This window comes from Carcharodon carcharias, chromosome 34 (genome assembly GCF_017639515.1).
Source record: "Carcharodon carcharias isolate sCarCar2 chromosome 34, sCarCar2.pri, whole genome shotgun sequence".
Classification (NCBI taxonomy): Eukaryota; Metazoa; Chordata; class Chondrichthyes; order Lamniformes; family Lamnidae; genus Carcharodon; species Carcharodon carcharias.
In genome coordinates, this window is record NC_054500.1 from 3341170 (window position 1) to 3364974 (window position 23805).

General features: G+C 40.4%; 1 protein-coding gene across 5 annotated transcripts in view; it reads left to right on the forward strand.

Moving 5' to 3' along the window:
• LOC121272696 overlaps nt 1–22571 on the forward strand; it is a 96963-nt gene extending 74392 nt beyond the window's left edge. For all 5 annotated transcript variants that reach the window (XM_041179427.1, XM_041179430.1, XM_041179428.1 and 2 more), the window contains 8 exons: nt 238–332; nt 1420–1471; nt 2383–2541; nt 9622–9733; nt 11881–11981; nt 12188–12242; nt 15022–15135; nt 16261–22571. In XM_041179427.1, the coding sequence (XP_041035361.1) occupies nt 238–332; nt 1420–1471; nt 2383–2541; nt 9622–9733; nt 11881–11981; nt 12188–12242; nt 15022–15135; nt 16261–17066 (1494 nt within the window). In that variant the 3' untranslated portion in view covers nt 17067–22571. The remainder of the gene's footprint in view (nt 1–237; nt 333–1419; nt 1472–2382; nt 2542–9621; nt 9734–11880; nt 11982–12187; nt 12243–15021; nt 15136–16260) is intronic.
• Nucleotides 22572–23805: the final 1234 nt, after the last annotated feature.

Genomic DNA, 23805 nt, shown 5'->3' on the forward strand with positions numbered 1-23805 from the left:
GTAGACATCAGGAATACTAATTCATGATAATTCAGATCAGTGAGATGAAAAGACTCAAATTTCAATTAGTGGAAAGGAAATTCAAAATTAATCTTAGAAATAAAAATCTTTAATCTGCATAATTTAACTGTTTGAAACAATCTGGGAGTTCTGAATACAGTAGATGCTTGGTTAGGTGAATTGGATTATTTGTGGCTCAAATGGTCTTTTTTCATGTGTTTGTACTAACTGATGCAGAGTCACTCGGAGAGCGAAAATGTAGATATTGAAATGGAAGATGGTGAAGTAGCTGACGAAACCTCAACAGCTGAGAAATTATGCGCACCTCCCAGGTCAGAAACTGACTATTTCAAAAATGTTCGTTATTTTTGCATTATTAACAAATTTTTGTAATCAAGTTTATGCATTTGCAACCCAGAGCCACAGTGACTGTTCCTTCATTATCTCTCCCTATGCAAGCGGGCAGCCTCTTCTGATTGCCTCACCCCAGTAGTTGAGATGAGAAGTCCCTATATGGAATGAAGAATGCACAAGCACATTTTGCTACACTGTAATGTAGCATCACCAGTGTGTTGCCCTCTCTTTATTAAAATTCTTATCTGTTGTCTGACTTTGCTAGTTTATAAAACAAGCTACTAAAATGTGTAATTAGTGATCGCTGATATTTAGTCATGTTGGCACAGTGCCATTTTACAGCTGCTGAATATCTCAAATGTGCTTTGTTGTTTCTGCAAAGTAATAATAAACCCTACTATTAACATTTAGTAGAATATGAACTCCCCTATTGAAGTCCCTGGAGTGTGCAGCTCTAGTATGTGGGTTAGGTAACCTGCTTCCAATGTTTTCCAACTATTAGGAGTAGTATTTGGAAGAGCAGTCCGTTTACCCACCTTGGCCATGCGGAAGATTCATGAGCTCTACTTTGCTTCTCACTACAATGTCGTGGCAGGGAATGAAAACATAGGCATTGGAACACTCTGCTTAGTAGGTTCCATTTTTCTGCTCTCCTGAAGCTGCTGCCTGCTGTTAAGCTTTGGTTCTACAGATGATGGCTTTCCATCACCATGTCCAGATTGCCCTCTGCAGCTACAAGCTCAGATATGGCTTGCATGTGGGCCATTCATCCACAGCCAGTGCTGTAGGGGCTGAATCTTGTCCTCATCTGCCAGTCACATGGGTGTAAGCTGCAGTAGGGATTTAAGGGAAAATAATCAAGGCGGTATCTTTTTTTTTCACCCACCCCAAAGATGTTGAGGAGAATTGTTGTTCAACTGAACGAGATATAGCACGTATTGAGAATTAGAGTTTGAAACTTTTAGGATCTCTAGTCTAGACTTGAAGCTGCAACAAGTACATTTACCCACGATAATCTTTGCAGAAAAATGTTTTCTCTCGTAATAATTACATCTGTTTTTTTAGGTGGCATTTTCACAATTATTCACAATCTCCCAAATTTGCACTGAAGAGAAAGGTAAGCTCTAATGTACAAAATGCCTTCTGCATTCATATGAGATTTGTGTATTTTGATAGGTTAAGCCTTTGTTAGTTTTATAAAATGTGACTTGAGGAGCAGAACTGTGGTATCATAGAATGATAGAACGTTAAAACAGGCCGTATGGTTCATCAAGTCTCTGCTGTTGTTTATCACCAGTTCGCCTAATCCTGCTGACCGGTCTGCTCCTCATACCCTTGAATATTTACTTTTCTGCATTGACCACATTCTAGCTACCTGCCGTGTAGAGAATTTTTTCCAGCCTGCCATTTTGTGCCCCTGTTACTGTCTTGTCGCTCCTTGCAAATGATTTGTCACTATTTGCTTTATAACCATAATATCAAATGCATATATCAGGGACCCATTAACCTATGTAAAAGTCATAAAGATCTTGGAGTCCAACCATCGATATTAGATCTGAAAGCTTATTAGTTTTCAGAGCTATTTCTTCTGAAGATTCTTCCTTTTTTTGTTTGTTCTTCCCTGATAAATTATAGTCCCTAACTTATATCGTACCTGAAAAATTTGTAGTCTTGGTGTCAATTGGTCTAGTCTCATTAGCCTAACAGCTCTTTAAATAATATTATAGTCCCATAACCCACTATACCAAAACAACTTGCCTGATGGTACAGGAATCAATTAATTTGGAAAGTATCCTAGATGACTTATGGAACTTATTGGACCCAGGACTTGAACCGTTCTAGTAAACATACTTGTCAATACTCTGTTTCACTTTCTGCTAGTGATTGATAGTGAATTTCTGTTGTCTTCCAAAGCAGAAAAATGTAATCTTTCCTTTTTACCAGTTTTCTGTTAGAAGCAATTGTAGCCAACTCCTACTTTCATGGGCTGACATGTCTATGCAACAAGTAACCGTTTTTATTTTAAAGATCTACAATGTGTCGGAGCTGAGGAAGAGTAGAAAGAATCCACTGCTGCACACCATAAGAGAGCGAGAGTGGCGCAAATTGATGCAGAAACGTTTCAATGAGTTGAGAAGGCTGCTGTTTGAGGATGAAAGGGTTTCTAAGCGTGCCATCCTTGATGAGGTTTGTTAAAGAATTTCCCCAATGTTTTGTTTCTTTTATTTGCTAAGAATCTTCAACTTTTTTCACACTTTCCTTCAAGGGTACATACCATAGTATAGGAAATTAAGGAGTGAGAAAAAGGCCATTCAGCCCATCAGATGCACTCTTTTCACAGATCATATGCAGTGTCCCCTGTTACAGACTCTCCCACTTATTCAATCTCCTGAAGGCAAGTTCTACATTTTTTAAAATTCATCCATGGATGTGGCTGTTGCTGGATAAGCCAGCATTTTGTTGCCCATCCCTAATTGCTCTTGAAAAGGTGGTGGTGAGCTGCCTTCTTGAACCGCTGCAGTCCATGTGGTGTAGGTACACCCACAGTGCTGTTAAGGAGGGAATTCCAGGATTTTGACCCAGTGACAGTGAAGAAACAGTGATATATTTCCAAGTCAGGATGGTGAGTGGCTTGGAGGGGAACTTCCAGGTGGTGGTGTTCCCATGTGTCTGCTGCCACTGTAAATTGGTGGAGGGGGCAAATGTTTGTGAATGGGATGCCAATCCAGCGGGCTGCTTTGTTGTGAATGGGTTGTTGAGTGTTGTTGGAGCTGCACTCGTCCAGGCAAGTGGAGCGTATTCCATCACACTCCTGACTTGAGCCTTGTAGATGGTGGACAGGCTTTGGGAAGACAGGAGGTGAGTTACACTCCACAGGATTCCTAGCCTCTGACCTGCCCTTGTAGCCACAGTATTTATATGGCTAGTCCAGTTCAATCTCTGGTCAATGGTAACCCTCAGGATGTTGACAGTGGGGGATTCAGTGATTGGAATGCCATTGAATGTCAAGGGGCCCAGAACACTACCCTGTGGAACTCCTGCAGTGATGTCCTGGAGCTGAGATGATTTACCTCCAACAACCACAACCATCTTCCTTTGTGCCAGGTATGACTTTAACCAGTGGAGAATCCCCCGCACCTTCTTCTCTCTCTCTCTCTCTCTCTCTCTCTCTCTCTCTCTTTCTCTCTCTCTCTCTCTCTCTCTCTCTCTCTCTCTCTCTCTCTCTCCCCTCCACCCCCCCCCCCCCCCCCGGGCCTCCTCCCAAGCCCTCCACACTCCTTCCTGATTCCCATTGACTCCAGTTTTGCTAGGGCTCCTTGATGCCATGCTCGCTCAAGTGCTCCCTTGATGTCAAGGACAGTCACTGTCACCTCACTTCTGAAGTTCAACTCTTTTTTGTCCATTATTGAACCAAGGCTGTAATGAAGTCAGGAGGTGAGTGGCCCTGGCGGAGCACAAACAGTGAGCAGATTGTTGCTAAGCAAGAGCCACTTTATAGCACCCCTCCATCACCTTACTGATGATCGGGAGTAGACTGATGGGACAGTAATTGGCCTGGCTGGATTGTCCTGCTTTTGGTGTATAGGACGTACCCGGGCAATTTTCCACATTGCTCAGTAGATGCCAGTATTGTATTAGAACAGCTTGGCTGGGGCGCGGCGAGTTCTGGAGCACAAGTCATACATACATAAGAATGAGGAGCAGTAGGCCACTTGGCCTTTCGAGCCTGCTCTGCTATTCAATAAACTCATGGCTGATCTGATTTTAACCTCAACTCCACATTCCCACTTACCCCCAATAACCTTTCATCCCCTTGCTTATCAAGAATCTATCTACCTCTGCCTTAAAAATATTCAAAGATTCTGCTTCCAGCGCCTTTTGAGGAAGAGAGTTGCAAAGACACTGAATCCTCTGAGAGAAAATAATTTCTCCTCGTCGCTGTCCTAAGTGGGCAATTCCTTATTTTTTAACAGTGGCCCCTAGTACTATATTATCCCAAAAGAGGAAGCATCCTCTCCACATTCACCCTGTCAAATCCCCATAGGATCTTTTATGTTTCAATCAAGTCGCCTCTTGCTCTTCTGAACTCCAGCGGATACAAGCCCAGCCTGTCCAACCTTTCCTCATAAGACAACCTGCCCAATCCAGGTATTACTTTAGTAAACCTTCTCTGAACTGCTTCCAACACATCACCCTTCCTTAAATAAGAAGAGCAACACTCTACAGTACTCCAGATGTGGTCTCATCAATGCCCCGCATTACTGAAGCATCACCTCCCTATTTTTGTATTCAATTCCCCTCGCAATAAATTATAGCATTCTATTAGCTTTCCTAATTATTTGCTGTACCTGCATACTAACCTTTTGCGATTCATACACCAGGGCATCTAGATCCTTCTGCATCTCAGAGCTCTGCAGTCTCTCACTATTTAGATGTGCTTCACCATGTGCTTCATTTTTATTTTTTCTGCGAAAATGGACAATTTCACACTTTCCCACATTATGCTCCATTTACCAGGTCTTTGCCCACTCACTTAACCTATTTATATCCCTTTGTAGTCTCCTTGTGTCCTCTTCACACTTTACTATCCTACCTATCTTTAAACATTTTGTTGAATGTCTATTCATAAATTTTGTATTCAGTGCAAGTCTTTTGCAGAGTAGTTTCATTACAGAACTTTAATTCAGAACTATTGCTGTAATATTGTCAGGGCCCATATCCTTTGCAGTATCCAGTGCCTTCAACTGTTCCTTGATATCACGTGGAGTGAATTGGCTGAAGACTGGCATCTGTGGTGCTGGGGACCTCAGGAGGAGGCTGAGATGGTCATCCACTCAGCACTTCTGGCTGAAGATTATTGTGAATGCTTCAGCCTTATCTTTTGCACTGATGTGCTGGGCTCCAATCTTGAGTTGCTAGTTGTTTCTGAAGAGTTTCTGAAAAAATTGTCAATGGAGCAGAATGATGCCTTTTATATGTTCATAAGGAGATGACAAAAGCACATAATACAAATTTGCTTTCTTGTGCCATTTTTTAAAAGAATATTAGTTTTCAAGATTTAATTGCTTCATTTTTCAAGTCACTTTTTCCCATTAACATTAGCAGCCTGTTGACTGAAGCAATTCAAATGTCTGTGTACAATGACATGACCCTGAAGCAAGAATGACGATGCCAGATCAAATTGAAATGCCAAGAGGAACCAATTTAGAAGTGAAATGAATTGTTCTTTGACTGCAATAACTTTAAATAGAGGGAGAAGAAAGCATTGAGGCCATGAAATTGGACAAGGGCAGAAACACACATGGGTATGGCAATGTGTAATTAATCCACACCCATTGCTGCTGGTGTGATCAGCACAGAAACTGCTGATTTGCAGTGGTGTGCAGCCACTGGTGGTTATACACCTTAGCAGTGAACCAAAGTTTTTTGCAAAACTAGCACCACTTAAAAGGAAGGTGCAATCTGGCTCAAGCAGGTGCTGAAACTGTTTGTAGAAGAGAGTGTGACAAGAAGAACACTGAATTATGCTGCAAAAGCACAGCGAGTGTGCTCTAGAGATCTCTGGCAATGCACTGGCTGCCTTATTGGAGAAGGTAAACAGGAGAAGAGAGGTCCTCTGTCCATGGGCAGCCAGGCGAAGTCCAGACAAACAATGGAAAGCCATGGGAGCAAACAGACATGATGGTCGGTGCCAAGAATCTACCCTCAGACCTATTTGCAGTGCTGCAATAAATTCAGTGACCTCACAAGAATGGTCATGGTCATTGAATTCATCTTAATGCCATATCCCATTAACTGTAGCCTCACGCCAATTCACCACACCCCTGGCATTCACCTACCAACAATCTCTATCAACCACGTTTCATACTGCACAATCTTAGCTTCACCTCCCCCTCCACATGTATTTTAGTCTCACACCCACATCTCTTAGCTTGCATATGCTGTCATGATAGCCACATCACCCAAACAGAGTGCACCACACTCTCTGACACACTTCCCGATCTCTCTCAGGACAGACTGGTGCATAATTAGATACAGGAGGACCTAACCTTATCCTAATGGTGCTTGACATCATTGGAGGGATTATCACTGAGGCTCTGGCCAGGTGGGGCTGAAGCAATCGAAGAAGACTTTACCCTGATCCTCCTCATACCCCTGGTTCCCCCTTATCCTACAATCCCTTTGATGTTCAAGTTGCAAGTGGTCTATGCATACACTTCTTATTCGTCCACCTCCCTTACCATAACCATTGTGCCTTTCTCCTTTTTAAATAAGCAAAGAACTTCAAACTGACCAGGCAGTGATGGAGAAGCAAGAACTGGAAAATAGTGAAGAAGAAATAGTCACTTACTCTCTCAGCCACCAGTTCAGATACTGACACTGACATTGTATGCACTTTAGACTTAGCTTAAAGGCAGGATCTGCATGTGATAATATACCAGGCACAAATGGCTGCAGCCTGAGCAGGGAACAAAGGTAGTACAGGCACCAGATTGTACATGAGTTCTGCTGCAGAAGACTTTCATGACTTTGCTGGGGCGACCTACAGAAAAAGCCTGATGAGTATGCACAATTAAATGCTTAGTGCATTGGCAGGCCTGCCTGAAAGCCTGCGGACAATGTTGAGGAACATGGAAGAGCCTGGCTCCAGCTTGGCACAAGGCTTCACATTGAGCTTGGACCCCATGTGTTCTGGTGTGGAAATGATAGCCAATTTCATTAGCTTACTTGCAGGCTCAGTTATGATGCAGTATCTGATGGCCAATGCCTTCCATCATCCATTGCAGCACAAGCAGAAGTCACCCAACCTGTGAGTACTGGACTAGAAGCTCAGGCTGAAGACTGTGGGCAGTTAGTGAATGGGGAATTGGAATTGCATTTACTGGTACTGTTGTTGGATGAGTCAGTTATGAACAGCGGGCCAGATAGGGGCTGTTTTGGCTGCCTGCTCACTGTATAGCTGGTGGTAAGGGTGTGACCTTCACAGTCACTGACTGGTGTCATTAAAGCTGAACTCAACTGTGCTTGTTGCCGAGCTCATAAGCTCAATGAATACTGATTCATGTAATGGTGGCAGGTCTAGATTGCCATGATATAGTGCTGCAACACAAATATCTATGGCTTCCTTAAGTAGAACGTTGGTGAATAGGCTAGTCATGTCAGATGAGCACACGGTCCAATGCAAGTCTACCTTCACCGGTCAATACATGTGTTGGGACTCTTACAGCAGTTCCACGCGCTATAAGATTGGCCTTATCGGCAACCTTGTAAATAGGGCCCAAGTCATTTGCTCACCATTCAAACTTAATGCTGAAATAAGGCACAACAAAGGTATCCTGCAGGGTAATGACTATCCCGATCAGATCATTTCACATGTACATTGCTCAAACTCATGAATGGACCCAAGGCCATCATTTGCAGCCCTGAAAAGTGCCCAGTCTACCTCCGATTACCCTTGAAGGGAAAGGTATGTCAAAAATTTGAACAGGTGAAGCTAGCTGTTTCACGCTACTACCAAACAGTAGCAAAACAAGTGGTATTCACCACTAACAGGATGCTGCTGTCAAGCCAAAAAGACGTTCTGCCTATCACACAAATGAGTAATGTGGTGCATGAATCTGTCATTGTGATGCTAGGTATGTTGGCCGTACTTCCCAAAGACTGGGAGATCATATCACACTGCATGTCCCTTCTGCTGTTCGCAATGGGCAATGTACAGACTGTGCCCAAGCAGTCTATGCTTGCAAAACACAAAACAGTATCCAACATTAGAGGTGATTCCGTGATTGGACAACATTTGCAAAATAATCCTCAGTGTGCTAAGAATTACATTAACAACCAACTTAAGATTGTCAGTTGGGCTTGCAGGTGCGTATCGCAGTATGGCATATTTACATGTACTGGAAGCTACATATATTAATACACAGGGCTCTGTTCTTTGCAGATAGAAAGAACATGTACATACACTGCACCTGTTTCAGCCAAACAAAATAAGTGACAGCCATTCGCTGGTTCATTCCACAGGGCAATATCTTGACCAATCAATCAAGCTGCCTGGTTTAAATTTCAGACAATGCTTGGCAGTTAACTTTCAGTCACCATTAACTGGTGCACTCTCCACGGCAGCACCTCTACCAGTCAGGGTCCACTTGCCAACCAATCAACACTTTCTTTACATGCAGTATAAATTTGTTGTTTTCCCTGACATTTGGCATTTTCTTGCGAATTGTCCTGATGAGTGTGGGACGAAAAGCTTTGACAAAAAATGTCACTTTTTTTCAGCAATACTCAAATTTTATACTACCAAACAACTATTTGATCTTATTCCATTGTTCCTTGCTGTGGCTCAGGGAGGGGAATTGATGCTGAACAATCTAGGTGGATGTAGCCTCCTGTTAAGAGCCCTTCTGCCACTACTCCTCATCCCTGTCCTGGCAGTTTGACCTGCTGTGTGGCATCTCCACTCATTCTCTCCGTCATGCTGTAAAGGGGATGCAAATTACTGCACCCATGTCTGGGAGCAAATGGTTTGTGCAGAATCCTTGAAGTCAGGACAAAGTCCTTCAGCATCTGCCACACCACTCCCTGTAGACTTCAGCAACTTATAACAACTTTGGAAACCACTAAACACTACAACAATTGCAGCAACAACCAGTAGAAATTAGTCAGACTAACATGAAAGTAATTGATGATCCTTTTAAATAAACCTGGTGCGGGTTCCTTCCTACTGCTGAACGCATATTCAACTGTGTGAGGTTAAGTGAGGGTATTAGCTGGAGCATTGAACTGGCAAAATGACACTGCTGGCATCAGATCAGCATCTGACATCGCAGTCTACCTACTTTTCATACTTCTGGTGAACACCACCTGTGCCCACGCTAGAACGCTCCCCAAAATAGCATCCCAATTGTTTAATAGTGTTGCCTGACAATTTTTTGACTTCAAGAATACCAGCTGTGACTAGCTTGAAGGCGCAAGCAAGGTGAATTTTTACAATCACCAGTCTACTGTGCCCTAATTCTGCATGCATTCTGTGTAGTTTGGCAACATGCACAAGTCGTAAGTGGCTCAATACATCCTTGTACATCAGTTCTTAATATTTGAGCAAAAATACTAAAGTGATGCAAAAATCACAACAAAAAGGGTATTAATCAATGTTTTGTAACTTTTATAGTGGTCATGTAATCTTTGAATGATTGCTCTTGGTAATGTATAACATTACTCCATACAGTTAGCTTTTCATTATTTAACTATTTGTCACCACAGGCCATCAGTGAAATTCAGAATCTGTGTCAACAAGGACAAAAACTCTATTTGGAGAAAAAGCTGCTAATGAAAAAACACAAGGCATTGTTAAAAATAATCTCGGTGCTGTCTGGTGAGGCTTATTTTCTACCTTTTCTTTAATGTAAATGTTAATTTTAATTTTTTTTAGGTGATTAAAAATCAGGCATGTTTGAATGGCATTGTACTTTTTTTACATTAATCACTAGTAAAACTGTTCCATTGTAATGCACCATTTTCAGTACCCATCTACAATATTCCTGGCTGCCCTTAGAGATTTGCCTTTAAAAAGAAACTAAATAAAACTTTTCAAACTAAAGCATAAAAATCTGGAAATACACAGCAATCCTGCCAACATTTATAAAGAGAAATCAGCAGTCATAGAATGATACAACTCTAAATCATCAAGTAATAGTTTAGTGCTTTGCTGAAACATCTGAAGATTAAATAGAAATAATAACTAATCTTTTTTTGATAATGGTTGAGGGATGATTGCTGGCCAGGACAACAGGAGAACTCACTGCTCCTCTCCAAATACTACCCTGGGATCCTTAACAAAAACAGAATTACCTGGAAAAACTCAGCAGGTCTGGCAGCATCGGCGGAGAAGAAAAGAGTTGACGTTTCGAGTCCTCATGACCCTTCAACAGAACTGTTGAAGGGTCATGAGGACTTGAAACGTCAACTCTTTTCTTCTCCGCCGATGCTGCCAGACATGCTGAGTTTTTCCAGGTAATTCTGTTTTTGTTTTGGATTTCCAGCATCCGCAGTTTTTTGTTTTTAACCCTGGGATCCTTAATGTCCAGCTGAACTACTGAAACAAGCTGATGGCCTTGGTTTAACTTTCCATAAGAAGGATGACACCTTCAATAATACCACAGTCCTGTCATTTAGACTGAAGTGCCAACCTAGCTTCTATGTTCATGTCCTGATGTTGGGCTTGAACCCATAATCTATTAAGACCCAAACTGACACTAATATATGCTTATAATGAAACTAGTGAGTACATTGTGTTATGCCACTGATTGAATCCAGAATATTCCTTTCTTTTATTGTTGCCTTGTATCAGTCCACTAGCATTCGGTAATTTCTGTTCTTCGACTCCTAAATCACTCTGATCCTCCATAGTTCCTAGTTTCTCACCATTTGTAAAATACTCTGATCCATTTTTCTTGGGTCCAAAGCAGAGGACCTCATACTTGCCTGGGCAGAACTGTGGCAGGTGTAGTTTTATCATTCAGTCTGTCAATTATGGAGAGTTAGTGGTAATGTCACTGGACTAGTAATCCAGAGGCCCAGGCTTATGCTTTGGGGACATGAGTTCAATTAATAAAAAATCTGGAATTGAAAGCTAGCCTCAGTAATGGTGATCATAGAAATAGCACCGGCACCTTCTCAGGGCTGTCTTCCTCTGCAGCAAATGTTGGAGAGGCTACCCTGCCAGAGTGGGGCTCTTGCTTAATGTTTAACACACAGCTGACCACCAAGGTATAAACCATCATCTCAGAAATGCCTGTAATCTCAAATTTCACTGTGATGCTTGCTGGAAGCAAAGACTGGAGAATTTGGTATGTGAGATGGTGGGAAATCTTAACATTTCCTGCAGCTAATGCAAGACTCAGCAAACCTGGTTCGACAAATTATGCTTAAATCTATTTTTTGAATTTAAAAATAGTAAGTGCAGAGTTCTAAGAAAAATGAAACTTTGCCTCTGACATTCCAAATATTATTTGGATTGATTGTTGCAGGGTATTAGAGTTCTCAATAGTAAGTTCTCATGGTCCTGCTGTGTAACTGAGATGATACTTCCTGAATCCTGTTTCCACCCACCCCTGCTCACTGGGACACTTCTTTGCTGGGGTACTGTTGCACATTAATCATAGACCCCAGCATCTTGCCTCTGATTATTCTTCCAAAGCAAGTGTTAGCAAACATTGCATCTGAGCTCCATCCTATTTGTGTCTCTGTCTGTGTGTATGTCTCTCTCACTTCCTCTCTCCCCCTACTACCATTCTATTCACGTACATATTTTGGACAAAATTATTGATTAGCATTAAAAATGGAGACTGTGACTGACTGTCTTTCAAATTCATAACCAAGAAACACTGAAGATGATCAGCACAGACTTAAGTTTATTTCAAGAGTAAACCTGAGGCCTTTTTGCTTTTGGCATTTATCATTAGTGTCTGGTGCCTGTGCTCCGTGTTTACAGATTAAATGTGAATGTTATGTCTTATACAGGAGAGAAGAAACTTAAAAATCAGAAAAATGATTCTGCAGTTTGTGAGAAGAATAGTGGAGATTCTGATCATAATGGAACGCCTGTCTCTCCAGGGCAGTCTGTAAGTATGAAGTGTTCTACGTGTTTTCTGAATTGATCCACAGACTAATGGGTCTGGCAAAGTATTTCTCCCTTTAACCTGACCCCAGACTGAGCCTGTATTGCCATCCAGCCAAGCAAAGAGAGATGGGGAAGAAGGGAAGTTCAAGTGTTTCAAAAGATTATGTATGAATCTAAAATACTCCTACTTGTGGTCTGTGTTTTCAGCTATCATCTGTTATGAAGGGGAACAATGAAGAATCCACACTGGTGCCAATAGCTGGTAAGATTTCTTTCATGTTTCCTTTGGTGGCTCGTAATAAAAGTGCAGTTTTTTGTTCTCACCAGTGCTGATGATTGGAAACCAACTATTATCAACAGAGTTGGACAATTGATAGTTTGAGATGGAAACAAAATGATTTTATTCCATCTATTAAGTTGCATCACTTCCCACCAGACCCCACCCCCCCCAACAGCACCTGTGAAATCTGAAAAAGGTGCAAATATCCCCACCCCTAGAAATTTCTGCTTGAAAAATCTAGAGGCGCTTGCAGAACTCATTTTTTAAGTTATTCTCCACATTTCCTCCATTACAGGAGTCAGTTAAGCTAATTCCATTTACAAGGATGTAATGTAACAAGGATATTGAATTATCTTTTAAAATGAGGTTGTGCATTGAGTTGGTAACTCACTTCAGAATAGAACTGGCCAGTCTACTTCTGTGAAATGAAAACTGTCATATTGGGCAGGTAATTTATGAATGATCCTTTGGTTGTAGCATGACATATTCAAACATTTGATTTTAAGAACAGCGAGAATCTTTCGATTTGTGTGTTTTTCTGTTGTGACAGATGTGGAGAAATGATTGTCTATCTGGCTGTTTAAGGTTACAAGATACAAAAATCAAATTTTTCTATTTGGAAAGTTTGAACTTCTTGTTTGTATTGGGAATTGAATATTTGGTCTAAGGCTAGTATCCCTGCAACCTACTAGAACCTGGAGAATGGTCTGAAGTTGTTGAACTTGATGTTAATTGCGGAAGGCTGTAGGTTGCCTAATCAGAAGGTGAGGTGCTGTTCCTCCAGTTTGCATTGAGCTTTACTGAAACGCTGCAACTGTCCAAGGACAAACGTGGGAATGAGAGCAAGATGTTGTGTTGAAATGGCAAGGAAATTGCAGGAAGATCTGGATCATGCTTGCGGAATGAGTGAAGGTGTTCTGCAAATGGTCACTCAGTCTCTATTTAGTCTCCCCAATCAACTTCAGACCATGAACTCTCTCTCCTCCATCTTGACCCCTTTTTCAATCCAATTTTTGTTTGTTTTATTTATTTTATTATTTTTATTTGTTCATAAAAAAAAAAATCCTTTTTTTTCCCCAAAACCCCTCCCCCAACAGGGCCATCTGTCACTTGTTTTTGTTTTGCATTCAAAGCGCTGACCCTTAACCTGCTAGTACTACCTTCTGCTATCTTACCTTCATGCCACTATCAGCGCCTTCTTTACTCTTTACCATGAACACACTCTCTTTGTCTTGTGGCCATGACACCTTTTGTCAATCTTTCCTTAGCTGTCACCTATCCCTGACCTTCTACCTTGTTCCACCCGCTCTACTTCCTCTTAAGCAGTAAAAAATCATCACATTTCTACTTCTCTTAAGCTCTAAGAGTTATACGGACTCGAAATGTTAACTCTGTTTCTCTCTCTACAGACGCTGCCAGACCCGCTGAGATTTTCCAGCATTTTCTGTTTTTATTAAATATAATATTGTCATTGTTGGCCTGGTCAATTTTCTGTCTGATAATGATCATATGAAGTGCCTTAGAATGTTTTACAATACAAAAGGTGCAATATAAATAATGAGGAAATTGAAGGAAGGCACCAGTAAATGGGTGAATTGGGGAGGGCACACTTAGAGAACTATGAACAGGTCTAGTCATTTGCTGGGGTAATACCAAACCAGAGGTTACAGCTATCAGGAAAGACTGAACAGACTGAGCTCTTTTTTTTCCCTAGAGAAATTGAGGAGTGACTTGAGAGGTCTTTAAGAGTTTGAAAGCAGTTAATAGGATAGATGTAAAGAAGATATTTCTACTTGTAGGGGCAACCAGAACAAGGGGACATAAATGTAAGATAGTCACAAATAAATCCAATAAGAAATTCAGAAGAAACTTCTTTACCGAGAAAGTGGTTAGAATGTGGAACTTGCCACCTCAGGAGAAGTTTGAGTTGACTAGCATAGAAGCTAGGTAAACACATGATGAAGAAAGGAATAGAAGGGTATGCTGATGAGGTTAGATGAAGCAGGGTGCGAGACGCAGAAACATCAGCATAGACCTGTTGGGCTGAATGGCTTGTTTCTGTGCTGTTCATACTTTGTAATACTGCATATGTTTTTCTTCTCATCATCAACTCCGTTATACCAAATCTGGCAGTATTTCACTCGATGTGGAAAAGTGAAGGTGCTGGCTGGAAAATAATTTGCTTGATGTCTGATACACCAGTGAAATTTATTTGCCATATCCTTACTGCCATTGTAACTTAAATGAGACTGCATTTGGTCTGTTATAAAGAATGAGCATGTAGCACCTTATCAATGTTGTACTTAATAGTGTTGGTTGAGGGAGGAATGTTAGTCATGACACCAGGAGGACTTGCTGCCCTTCAAGTAGCATTCAAGACAATCCTGCAATGCACTGTCAAGTTTTGAGACTGAACCTTCTAACTTGGAGACAAATTTTACCAACCAAACCAAGCTGACACACTACAAAAAATACTGATGTGCTGCCAGGTAAAATGGGAAGAACATCCAGTCTGAAAATCTCGCTCAATTTTTTAAAACGCTTTTAAAAAATGCCAGTGCTTAAAATATGAAATTTCTGACACACAGGAATGTGGTTGACTTCTTAACTGCGCTCTGAAATGGCCTAGCAAGCCAATCAGTTCAAGGGAAATTAGGGATGGGCAACAAATGCTGGTCTTGCCAGCAACACCCACATCCCATGAAAGAAAAAAGAAAAATAAACTTTTATTTTAATCTTTCTTAAAATGTATTTGCTGCAGGGACTCCTTTTCACCTTCTTCTCGAGAAAATTGCAGTTTCCCCCCAAGGTGAGGAAATTGGAGAACGGGACTGTATCTCCCGGACAGAGATGGAGACGCATTCAGCTTTTTCAGGTAAAGACAGTGTTGAGATAATTTTGCGATTGTTTCCAAGTTAAAAGATGTTGGGATTATGCAACGCTGACTATTCCTAAGATACAGTGAAACTATTGGGGGGAAGTAGGCTGCTTCCGCCCTCTCGTTCATGATTTCAGTGGCTTGTTGAGGGATAAATATTGACCCAAGACTCCCCTACTATGGGATATATTATGAGAGGCAGATCGAGCCTCACTTTAATGTCTCATTCAAAAGGCAGCACCTCTGATAGTACTGCACTGAATTCCCAGTATTGATTTTTGTGCTCAAGTCTCTGGCGTGGAACTTGAACCCGCAACCTTCAGAATTCATGTGAGCAATCTGCCAACTGAGCCACAGCTGACACCTGACGTACAAAACACTCTTTCAGCATGCGAAGAAAGTTGAACTTGTGTGTGCTTACAGAAAAGTACAGTGTTACTATTTTAATAGGAAATGGGTGGAGGGAAAGGAATTGAGTTTGTTGGGGCTTAAGGCTGCACAAGGAAAGTCTTTACATACCAAGGATGTCTCAAAGCGATTAATCTTTTGACATTTTTACTGTATTATTCTATTTTGAAACTCTTGTCTTTTAATATTAAAAACTAATTGGATGGATTTTGTCAATCAGTAGTGTAGGTTTTTATAAACTTTTCTAACAGTTAAGTATTAATACAGTTTTAGCTTGTGGTTGTTCTGGGTCAGATGAAGGCCACAATTCCCACTAAGTGACCAGCCAATTCTTACCAGCTGCACAGAGAACAAAACTTGGCATCCTTTGGGTTCCTGGGTGTTGACCTCTTGCGGACGTTGTAGAAGGCACTTCCGTGGAATCAACCATTACTGAGTTTGTGAATTGGTGTGCTATTTTAAATGCAATATTGTGATATGTTTAGAACCGGCCACTGGGCCTCGACTATGACTGAGCACAGTATAAATTTTCTTTTTTATTGCACATTCATAAAATGCAATTTTAACAGTTTTCATATACACTTCCCCTTGTTCATGGTTTGTGAGTATCACTGGCAAAGACAGCATTTATTACCCCACTTCCAATTGCCCTCGAGATGTGCTGAAGAATTTTTGAGATTAGTAACATTTCCCTAATTTTTTTTTTCTACGTAGAGGGCTATTCACAAATGTCATCATCATCAACACAGCCAAGAGAGGAAATGGTCATGCAAAAGCTTCCAAATAAATTAGGAACAGTTTCTGGTGCAGTATCAACAGCCATTGATGTAGTATCAAGGAACTTAAAGATTCTACAACGTGGGGAACAGCATGTGAATGCAATGGACCAGAATTTCAAATCTACAAAAGACCTACTGCCATCAGTTGGAGACCTTAAAAAGCCAACGCAGGGTGCTTTGTATTGGTCAAAGTCAATAAGCAAGGACTATACTGCAGGCTCTCTGGAAAAGGATCAAACAGATTCAAGATCAGTAGTAAAAGGGAAACTGCAGGTTATCAGATCAACAAAAGGACAGGACATTCTTCAAAAACTGGCTAAGAAGGTGCAAGAGGCTGGAATAAAACCATGGACGTGGAAATCAAAGCGAGAAGATTCAGAAAATGCCTCACAGAACTTGTTTGACAGTGAGAGCAAGACGATGCAATGTTTCCAAAAGGCTTCCACCTCTATTAGCGAGAACCCCATTACCCAGTATGTGTATACAGAGACAACTGAACTCCTTGTGAAGGACAAAAGCTTGCATAATTTTCTGCCAGGTCAAACATTGAAGCAGAACTCACCATCAAGCAGAGGGGCAGCAGAACACAGAGAGGCTGAGCTAGACATGGATTCAGATGGTTCTACAACAGCAACATGTGCAGTCAGAGAGCCTAAAATATTTATATCATCTGTAGATATCCATTCTGCCAATGAAGCGAATGCAAATGGAGGCTACTTGCTACTGGATTCCACACAGTAGAGTATGAAATGCTCCTGAGCAGAAGAGTCTGACTGTAACACATTATTGTCTTCTCTCTGTCCCATTGCTGTGCTCATGAACTTTCCATGCCTTAATAAAAAGACTGTCTGAGCAACAGAAGGCTAGAAAATTTGGGCAGGTTTTGGAATAACTGAGCCATAACTGGGATTAGGCTCAGCCCGAGGCAAGTTTTTGAAACTAATTGCACATTCTGTACCCTATACTAATGTTGGATCTGATCAATTCAATGTTTACACACAACCTTTTTTAAGCTGCTCGAGGAAGTCTTGCTATGCTGCTTCCTCGGCTGAACAAGGGCCAAGTTCTCTCATCCTCTCTCCTTGTTCTTCCCCCTTCAAGGTTGCTATCTTTCCAGCATCAAATGTGAGAATGGAAAGGATTAGCTCTATGAGCGAATAAAACTGCAAGCTGTACAGCTGTTGACTTTGCTACAATATTAGCACTCGCATAATGGGGGTGGTGTGGGAAGGAAATCAAACCAGATTGAAATTGTATTGATATATGTGAAGTACACATTCCTGAAAGTTAGAATATCTGTCAGAATGTTTGTATTTATGGAGATATCAACAGTAATAAACTTTCTGCTCCGTCCCTTCCCACGTAGTTCTTGAGGCAATCTACTTAATTTGCAAAAAAACCATGGGTGTTTTTTTTATGTGAGCAGGAGGACCCATATTTTGCCTTATTAGGATAACAAAAGGTTATTGCAGTTTGTAGGGAATGAGTTCACTTCACATGTTAAAACCTGAATTTCTGAAGACGGGTCCCCACTGCATTAAACACGCAAATACTTGCTGTGCATAGCTTAGAGTGGCAGTGGATAAACCTTCAATGTTAAAAAGTGCATAACTTGAAGTGGATTTTATACTTCACAGTACAGGTTGGAACTTCAGTCCAGTTTTTAACATAGTTTTATGTGGAACGAATAGATTTTGCAGAAAAATGTAACTTTTTTTCCTTGTATGGGTGTTATTTTTCACGTGCAGCACTTAGCAATTGTCTTTGACTTCTATTTTAAACTCCAGCTTTTCAGTCTGTATTTTAAAACATTTGAAATCTTCAATAATGTTAACATAGCTAAAGGGAAGGCGAGAGTCTTAAGATAATTTTGGTCTCATCTGAAACAGCTGCTTGTGGGCTGTAATTGAAAGAATTAAGGGGCTTCAGAGATGTTACTTATCAGGAACTATGTAGTACACCATTACATAACATCACTTGTGCTATCATGGAAATCTTGTATTTCATTCTGAACAGCCCTTAGGGTAATATATGAACACTTTGTTCAATGTACTTGCACTTGATTGCGAGATGATTAATTTTCTTGTAATACTGAGTGCAAATATTTGAAACTCTTGGTGCCAGTGCTGGCTGAGAGCCTATGCAGCTCCTTTTTCCACACTACTGGCTGTCTGAAACTGACTGATCATGGAATACACTCTCAGTAAAAGTGGATTTAGCAGTGGATGAACTATATGGTCATTCTGGATAAAGAACTAAGTTGAGTCCTTATAGTTTGTTGTTGCATCCATAATTATTTTGTGTTTGATGACTTTAGAGGAAGTGTGCTGATTCTTTTTCCAGCCTCTTCTGAAGTAACCAGCAGCTTGCTATAGCAGCTCCACTGATGTGGACTGTAGGTATAAAAATCCTCTTCCTTCCACTCTGGTGTACGGTGCATGGCCTACATGGCTTGGATTTTTGGGGCATAATTTAGTGTAGAGACTTGTGCCTAGCAAATGTATAGACCTGTTCTAATTATGACTTGGGCTGTGATGCCTCTCCTGTGCCCCTGTTTCTGGTTGTCTAGCACTTGTAATTCATACAATTTGGTCTGTTTTGTACATTTGTTCCTTATTTGTTTGTTTTCTGTTTGTGGGTCTGCAGGTTTGTAAAGGGCTGTTTCACACTGTTGCCTCAGTGATGGGCAAATCCTATATTAGAACACCAAGACTGCCTAGAAACAACTTCATATATGCAAATTAATGGGAACCTGGATTTAACCTTTATATCTGTCCCCAAGGGTCCTTATTGTGTATTTTTACAGCCCACTAAAACCCACTGGAATATCCCTGGGGTTTTGATGATTTGTTTCTGTAATTTGCCATGTGCTCTGCTATTATATCTATTACCAGTGATTGTGGGTGCTGGATCAGATAATTGTTCCTGATGATAAATCAGAATATTCCTTTGGAAAAATCCAGTTTGGTTTTTCAATTTTCCTCTGATTCTTCTCTGTATGGTGTACTTCACTATATACTGTGTACATTTCTAGTTTCATTGTATATTTTAGATTGCTGCATGAAGTGTGCATTTTGACATATAACGGATTTGAAGGGTCACTAATCCGTTCTACCTCCTTATAATTTGGCCTTGCACTGCCATGAGGAAAGTTCCTCAGACGTGTTTATTCTGTTCTCACCCATTTCTGTTTTTTTAAGTTCTGCATGCACAGCCTTTTCTGATAATGTTATTTGTTGTATTTCATGTTTTGTCTCGAATCCTTTTGAAATTAGTAGCCTGGTTTAACAATGGTGAATTTAATGCATTGAAATTGGAGATATGACAGAGTTGTGGAATATGTAAGAGTTCAAAAAAGAATTAAGTTGTACATAATATCTCATGTTCAGATAGGAAGATTGCTGCAGGAAAAGCAAAACTGGTAGAATTCATCTATTCTGGGACCACTACAGTAGAAATGTTGCGTTAAATAGATTTGCATAACCAACCACAACACTACTTTAAGTCCTGGACTTCGTGTTCCCTTTGGTTGTGCATTACACTAAGGATATAATCTGTACAGTTTGAGTATTTAGCAATTGCTTCTATGTCAGGACTAGTAACAAGGTTTTTGTTAGAAAAGAAAGTAAGTTAGAAACCTAACCTTATTTTAAAAAAAGAATTATATTGATTTTTCTTAATATCATTCACGAACCATCCTCTGCCAAGTGATCTGAGCCATAATCAGTTAATGTAATAGGATCCAGCTTGTAACACTCGTTTGATGTTTGATGAATTGGAAGAGGGTCCCACATCTGTTTCATGTACTGTATTGTAGGAAGGGTGGCAACTGTTTTGGAGAGGTGCTATAGGGCTGCAGACATTTTTTTATAGTAAATCCTTTCTTTTTCCTCAAAGTAAAAATACACAGCTGGTTACAGTTCCTGTCATTACCAGAAAACTTCCTTGAAGCAATAAATAGTCCTTTCCTAATTGATTTGAGTTGTGGGGAAGATGCATTTGTTAGAATAAAAATGTAAAATACCCTTCTCCCACTTTGGAAATCTGAATTAATAACAAACTTTTGGAAATGTGCATCAGGATCTGTATAGGGAAAAGACAGGTTAATCTCTCAACTCTAATTGTTGCTGGTTGATTTCAGCCCTGCGAATAAATCAATGGGATTTGGGGCCTCTATCCTGAAAATAACTAGATTCAATAACTGTCTCCGTCATTGATCTCTTAAAGGCCAGATAGAGCTTGAAATCATCCTTCCTGGTCACTACTGTTCCATCACTACAAGTTAAAATCTCCTTTATGTTTTTAGTGTGTTCTTGTTTTGGAAAGATGCTCTTAAGTATGCACCTCCAAAGGCTACTCCCACTATCCCTCCAGCATGCCTCATTTTCCCCATTAAGTGTAACCTGCTGTTGGAAGTTGCATAGGATGAGGAGCAGTTACATGAACAATTCATGATTGGGTATTGGCTTTTACAACCTGCTTGAACTTGAGCGGCTTCTGGTGAAATTTATAGTAAAGCTGTGGTTTAATATTTTGGTACTGTTCAGAAGGAGATCCACCATGCAAAACTGTGATCCAAGTTGATATTGTTTCCATAATAGTGTTCCGCTTTGCAGTGGCATACTGTGTTTGTCTGTGTTTTCTGGAACTGGGATTGGGATAGTTACTGACCTTGTGGGCAAACGGTATCTCGAGCACATAGCATGTGTCATTCCACTTCTACACATGTCTACTTGACAGCTTGAATAACCATTCACAACATTGGAAAGCTTTCAGAAACTTGATTTTTTTTCAATCTGCTCCTGCTCCCTATGGGCCTTTAGCATTGCCAGGTTTCCAAAATTTTACTGTTGCTTTTGCACATCTAGGCAGCTTGGATTTTTCTTCCTTCCATTTGCCTTTGTTTGGAACCTCATTGAGACTCATGGAATATGCAAAGATTGAAACCTGGCAGCTTGAGAAAACAGGGGTGCCAAGTTCAAACAGCAAAGCAAAATGAAATGTTCTGTGTACTGTGGCAGTCTAGTCCAGCTTCAGTAGTTATTTAAAGAAACGTTTTTGGTTTCTTACGTTTGAAGCCTGTCTTCAACATGTTGGACTTCACATATTCTGTCAGCCAGCACAGTGTAAGCAATAAACACATCCATTATGAAAGATCTCTCTGCAGCAGTGATTAGCCAGTGGGGAAATTTGAGTTAGGATATATTTTCAAATTGGTTTCTCATGATGTGATGATTGTAGATGGGATTCAGCCTAGTCCTTAGAACAACACCCTATCCAAATGCCATGCTGGCAGGGTATAGAATTCCAAATGGTTGTTTAATCCTGAGCGTATGACTTTCAGAATTGTCACCGAAGGAAAATAAAGAAAATAAATGATTATATCAGCTTGGCTGTGTTGCTAACACTCATCTGAGTCAGAAGGTCATAGATTTAACATCCATTTTGAGACTTTGAGCCCATCATTTAGTCTAACCCTCCACTGCATTATGGAGTTGGCAATACATGAGGTACAATTTGCATAGTGAGGCAGGTGTCAGAAACCTGTGACAGTGAAGAAATCTCGTGCTGTCCTGGCCAACGTTCTTCCATCAACCGGAAACTGTTTAACTGACCATTCATTTTATTGGATCTTGTTTGTCCAAAATGGCTGCTTCTGTTTGCCTACATAACAATCATTGCATTTCGAAATAATTGAAAGTGTGAAGCGCTTTGAGACATTCAAGAGATGTAATAAGGCTCTATAAGAATGCGAGTTTTTTTTATAATTGTAACATAAGGTAATTATCAGTGTAACTAATTAATGTGTTGCAAAGAATTCTGTGAAAAGAAATGGATATAAGCTGGGCTACATGAAGGCTCCAAAGCATGACTGAATTGTTTAATGAGGAAAAGCGGAAGTTGCTCCTTACTGTTACTTCATAAAAGCTGTAGAAAACATGACCTTCATTATTTTTAAAACACATGGTGTGTAAAAGTGCTTGTCTGCATAATGGAAATTTTTCTTTCACGTTGTAGTTCATCGTGACTATGGAATGAATATCTTGCTTTTTTTTAAAAATAGCAAATATTGATTTGCTAATGAATTTATCTGAACCTGTTTGTAAAGTAAAACCAGTGTTATTTGTATTTTTAATACTTTTCAATGAAAGGTGCATCACCTAACAATCGGTGAGAATTATTTTTAGTATGAATACTCTGTAAATACAGCAAACTGTTGTAATTAAAAAGCTTGTTTGCTGCAAAGTGGTTTTTTTTTTGGCTAGTAGTTTATTTTATTCACATCCAAGTTGTCACGATCTAAACAAGTTGAAGCTTGGCATTTGATGGGAAACCTCAAGCCTCTAACTGCTTCTCTCTTTACCTTGTAGCCTGTCCCGTTCAATTCCTCTCTCCCCTCCCCCCATTTCAACCTTTCTAAGTCTTGCTCAACATTGCTAAATTTCCTTGTTGATTCTAAGCCCATAATCCATATTCTAATATGTTGTTTCCATTTACTAAGCCTGTAGTGTGTTGCTTCTTTTTGTCTTATGTGTGCTGAAGATGATGAATCATCCTGTGATCTAGTCCACGGTAGGCGACAGCCCTCTGGCACTTTGACCAACTGGCCATTCTTTGTGTAAGTACCCACCATAGGTTCATCAGGCTGCAAATATAGACTTTAATCCTTTGAATGTAGAAAATTAAAGGATGATCTAATTGAGATGCTTAAGATGATTAAAGGATTCAACAGAAACTATTCCATCCAGTTGGGGAGTCCAGAACAATGGAGCTTAATTTTAGAAATAGAGCTAAACTGTTCAGAGATAATCTCAGAAAGTAATTCGCCTTGCACAGAATAGTGGAAATCTGTTGATGTAGTCAGTTCAAAACTGAAATAGATGGGATTTTTATCAGGCAAGGAAGTCAAGAGTTATGGAACCAAGGTGGGTAGGTGAAGTTAATACCAAATGGCAGAATCAATTTGAGGGACTGAATGGGCTACTCCTGTCCCTATTTTCCTGTCATAGTCCAGTCCAGTCTTGCCACCTGCAGTCAGTGCTGAATCTGTTAATATTCCTCAGTCATTAACCTTGACTCCATTCATCCAAACTGCTACACTTTGTTCTAAATTAAGCATATATGGCTGATTAAGCCATAAAGTGCATCTGAAGATCACGTGTTTAAGTACAACAAGGAAGAATGTAAATGTGGTGGTCTGTCTACCTTCTCAACTGGACATAAAAGACCCTCTGGCTTGATTTACCAGGATAGATGAGAGCTATTTCCTCTGATGGGGTATCCAGAAAAATCTTTGTTAGAGAGAGGCTGTTTAGGAGTGAAATGAGGGAAATACTTCACATGCAGGTAATACAAATCTGGAACTCTTGCCTCCAAAAGGCTGTAGATGCATGATCGTTGAAGCTTTGAAGACAGGTTGGTAAGTGAATCAAGGGATACGGAGCAATAATAGGTAAACGGTACAATTCAGTCATGTTCT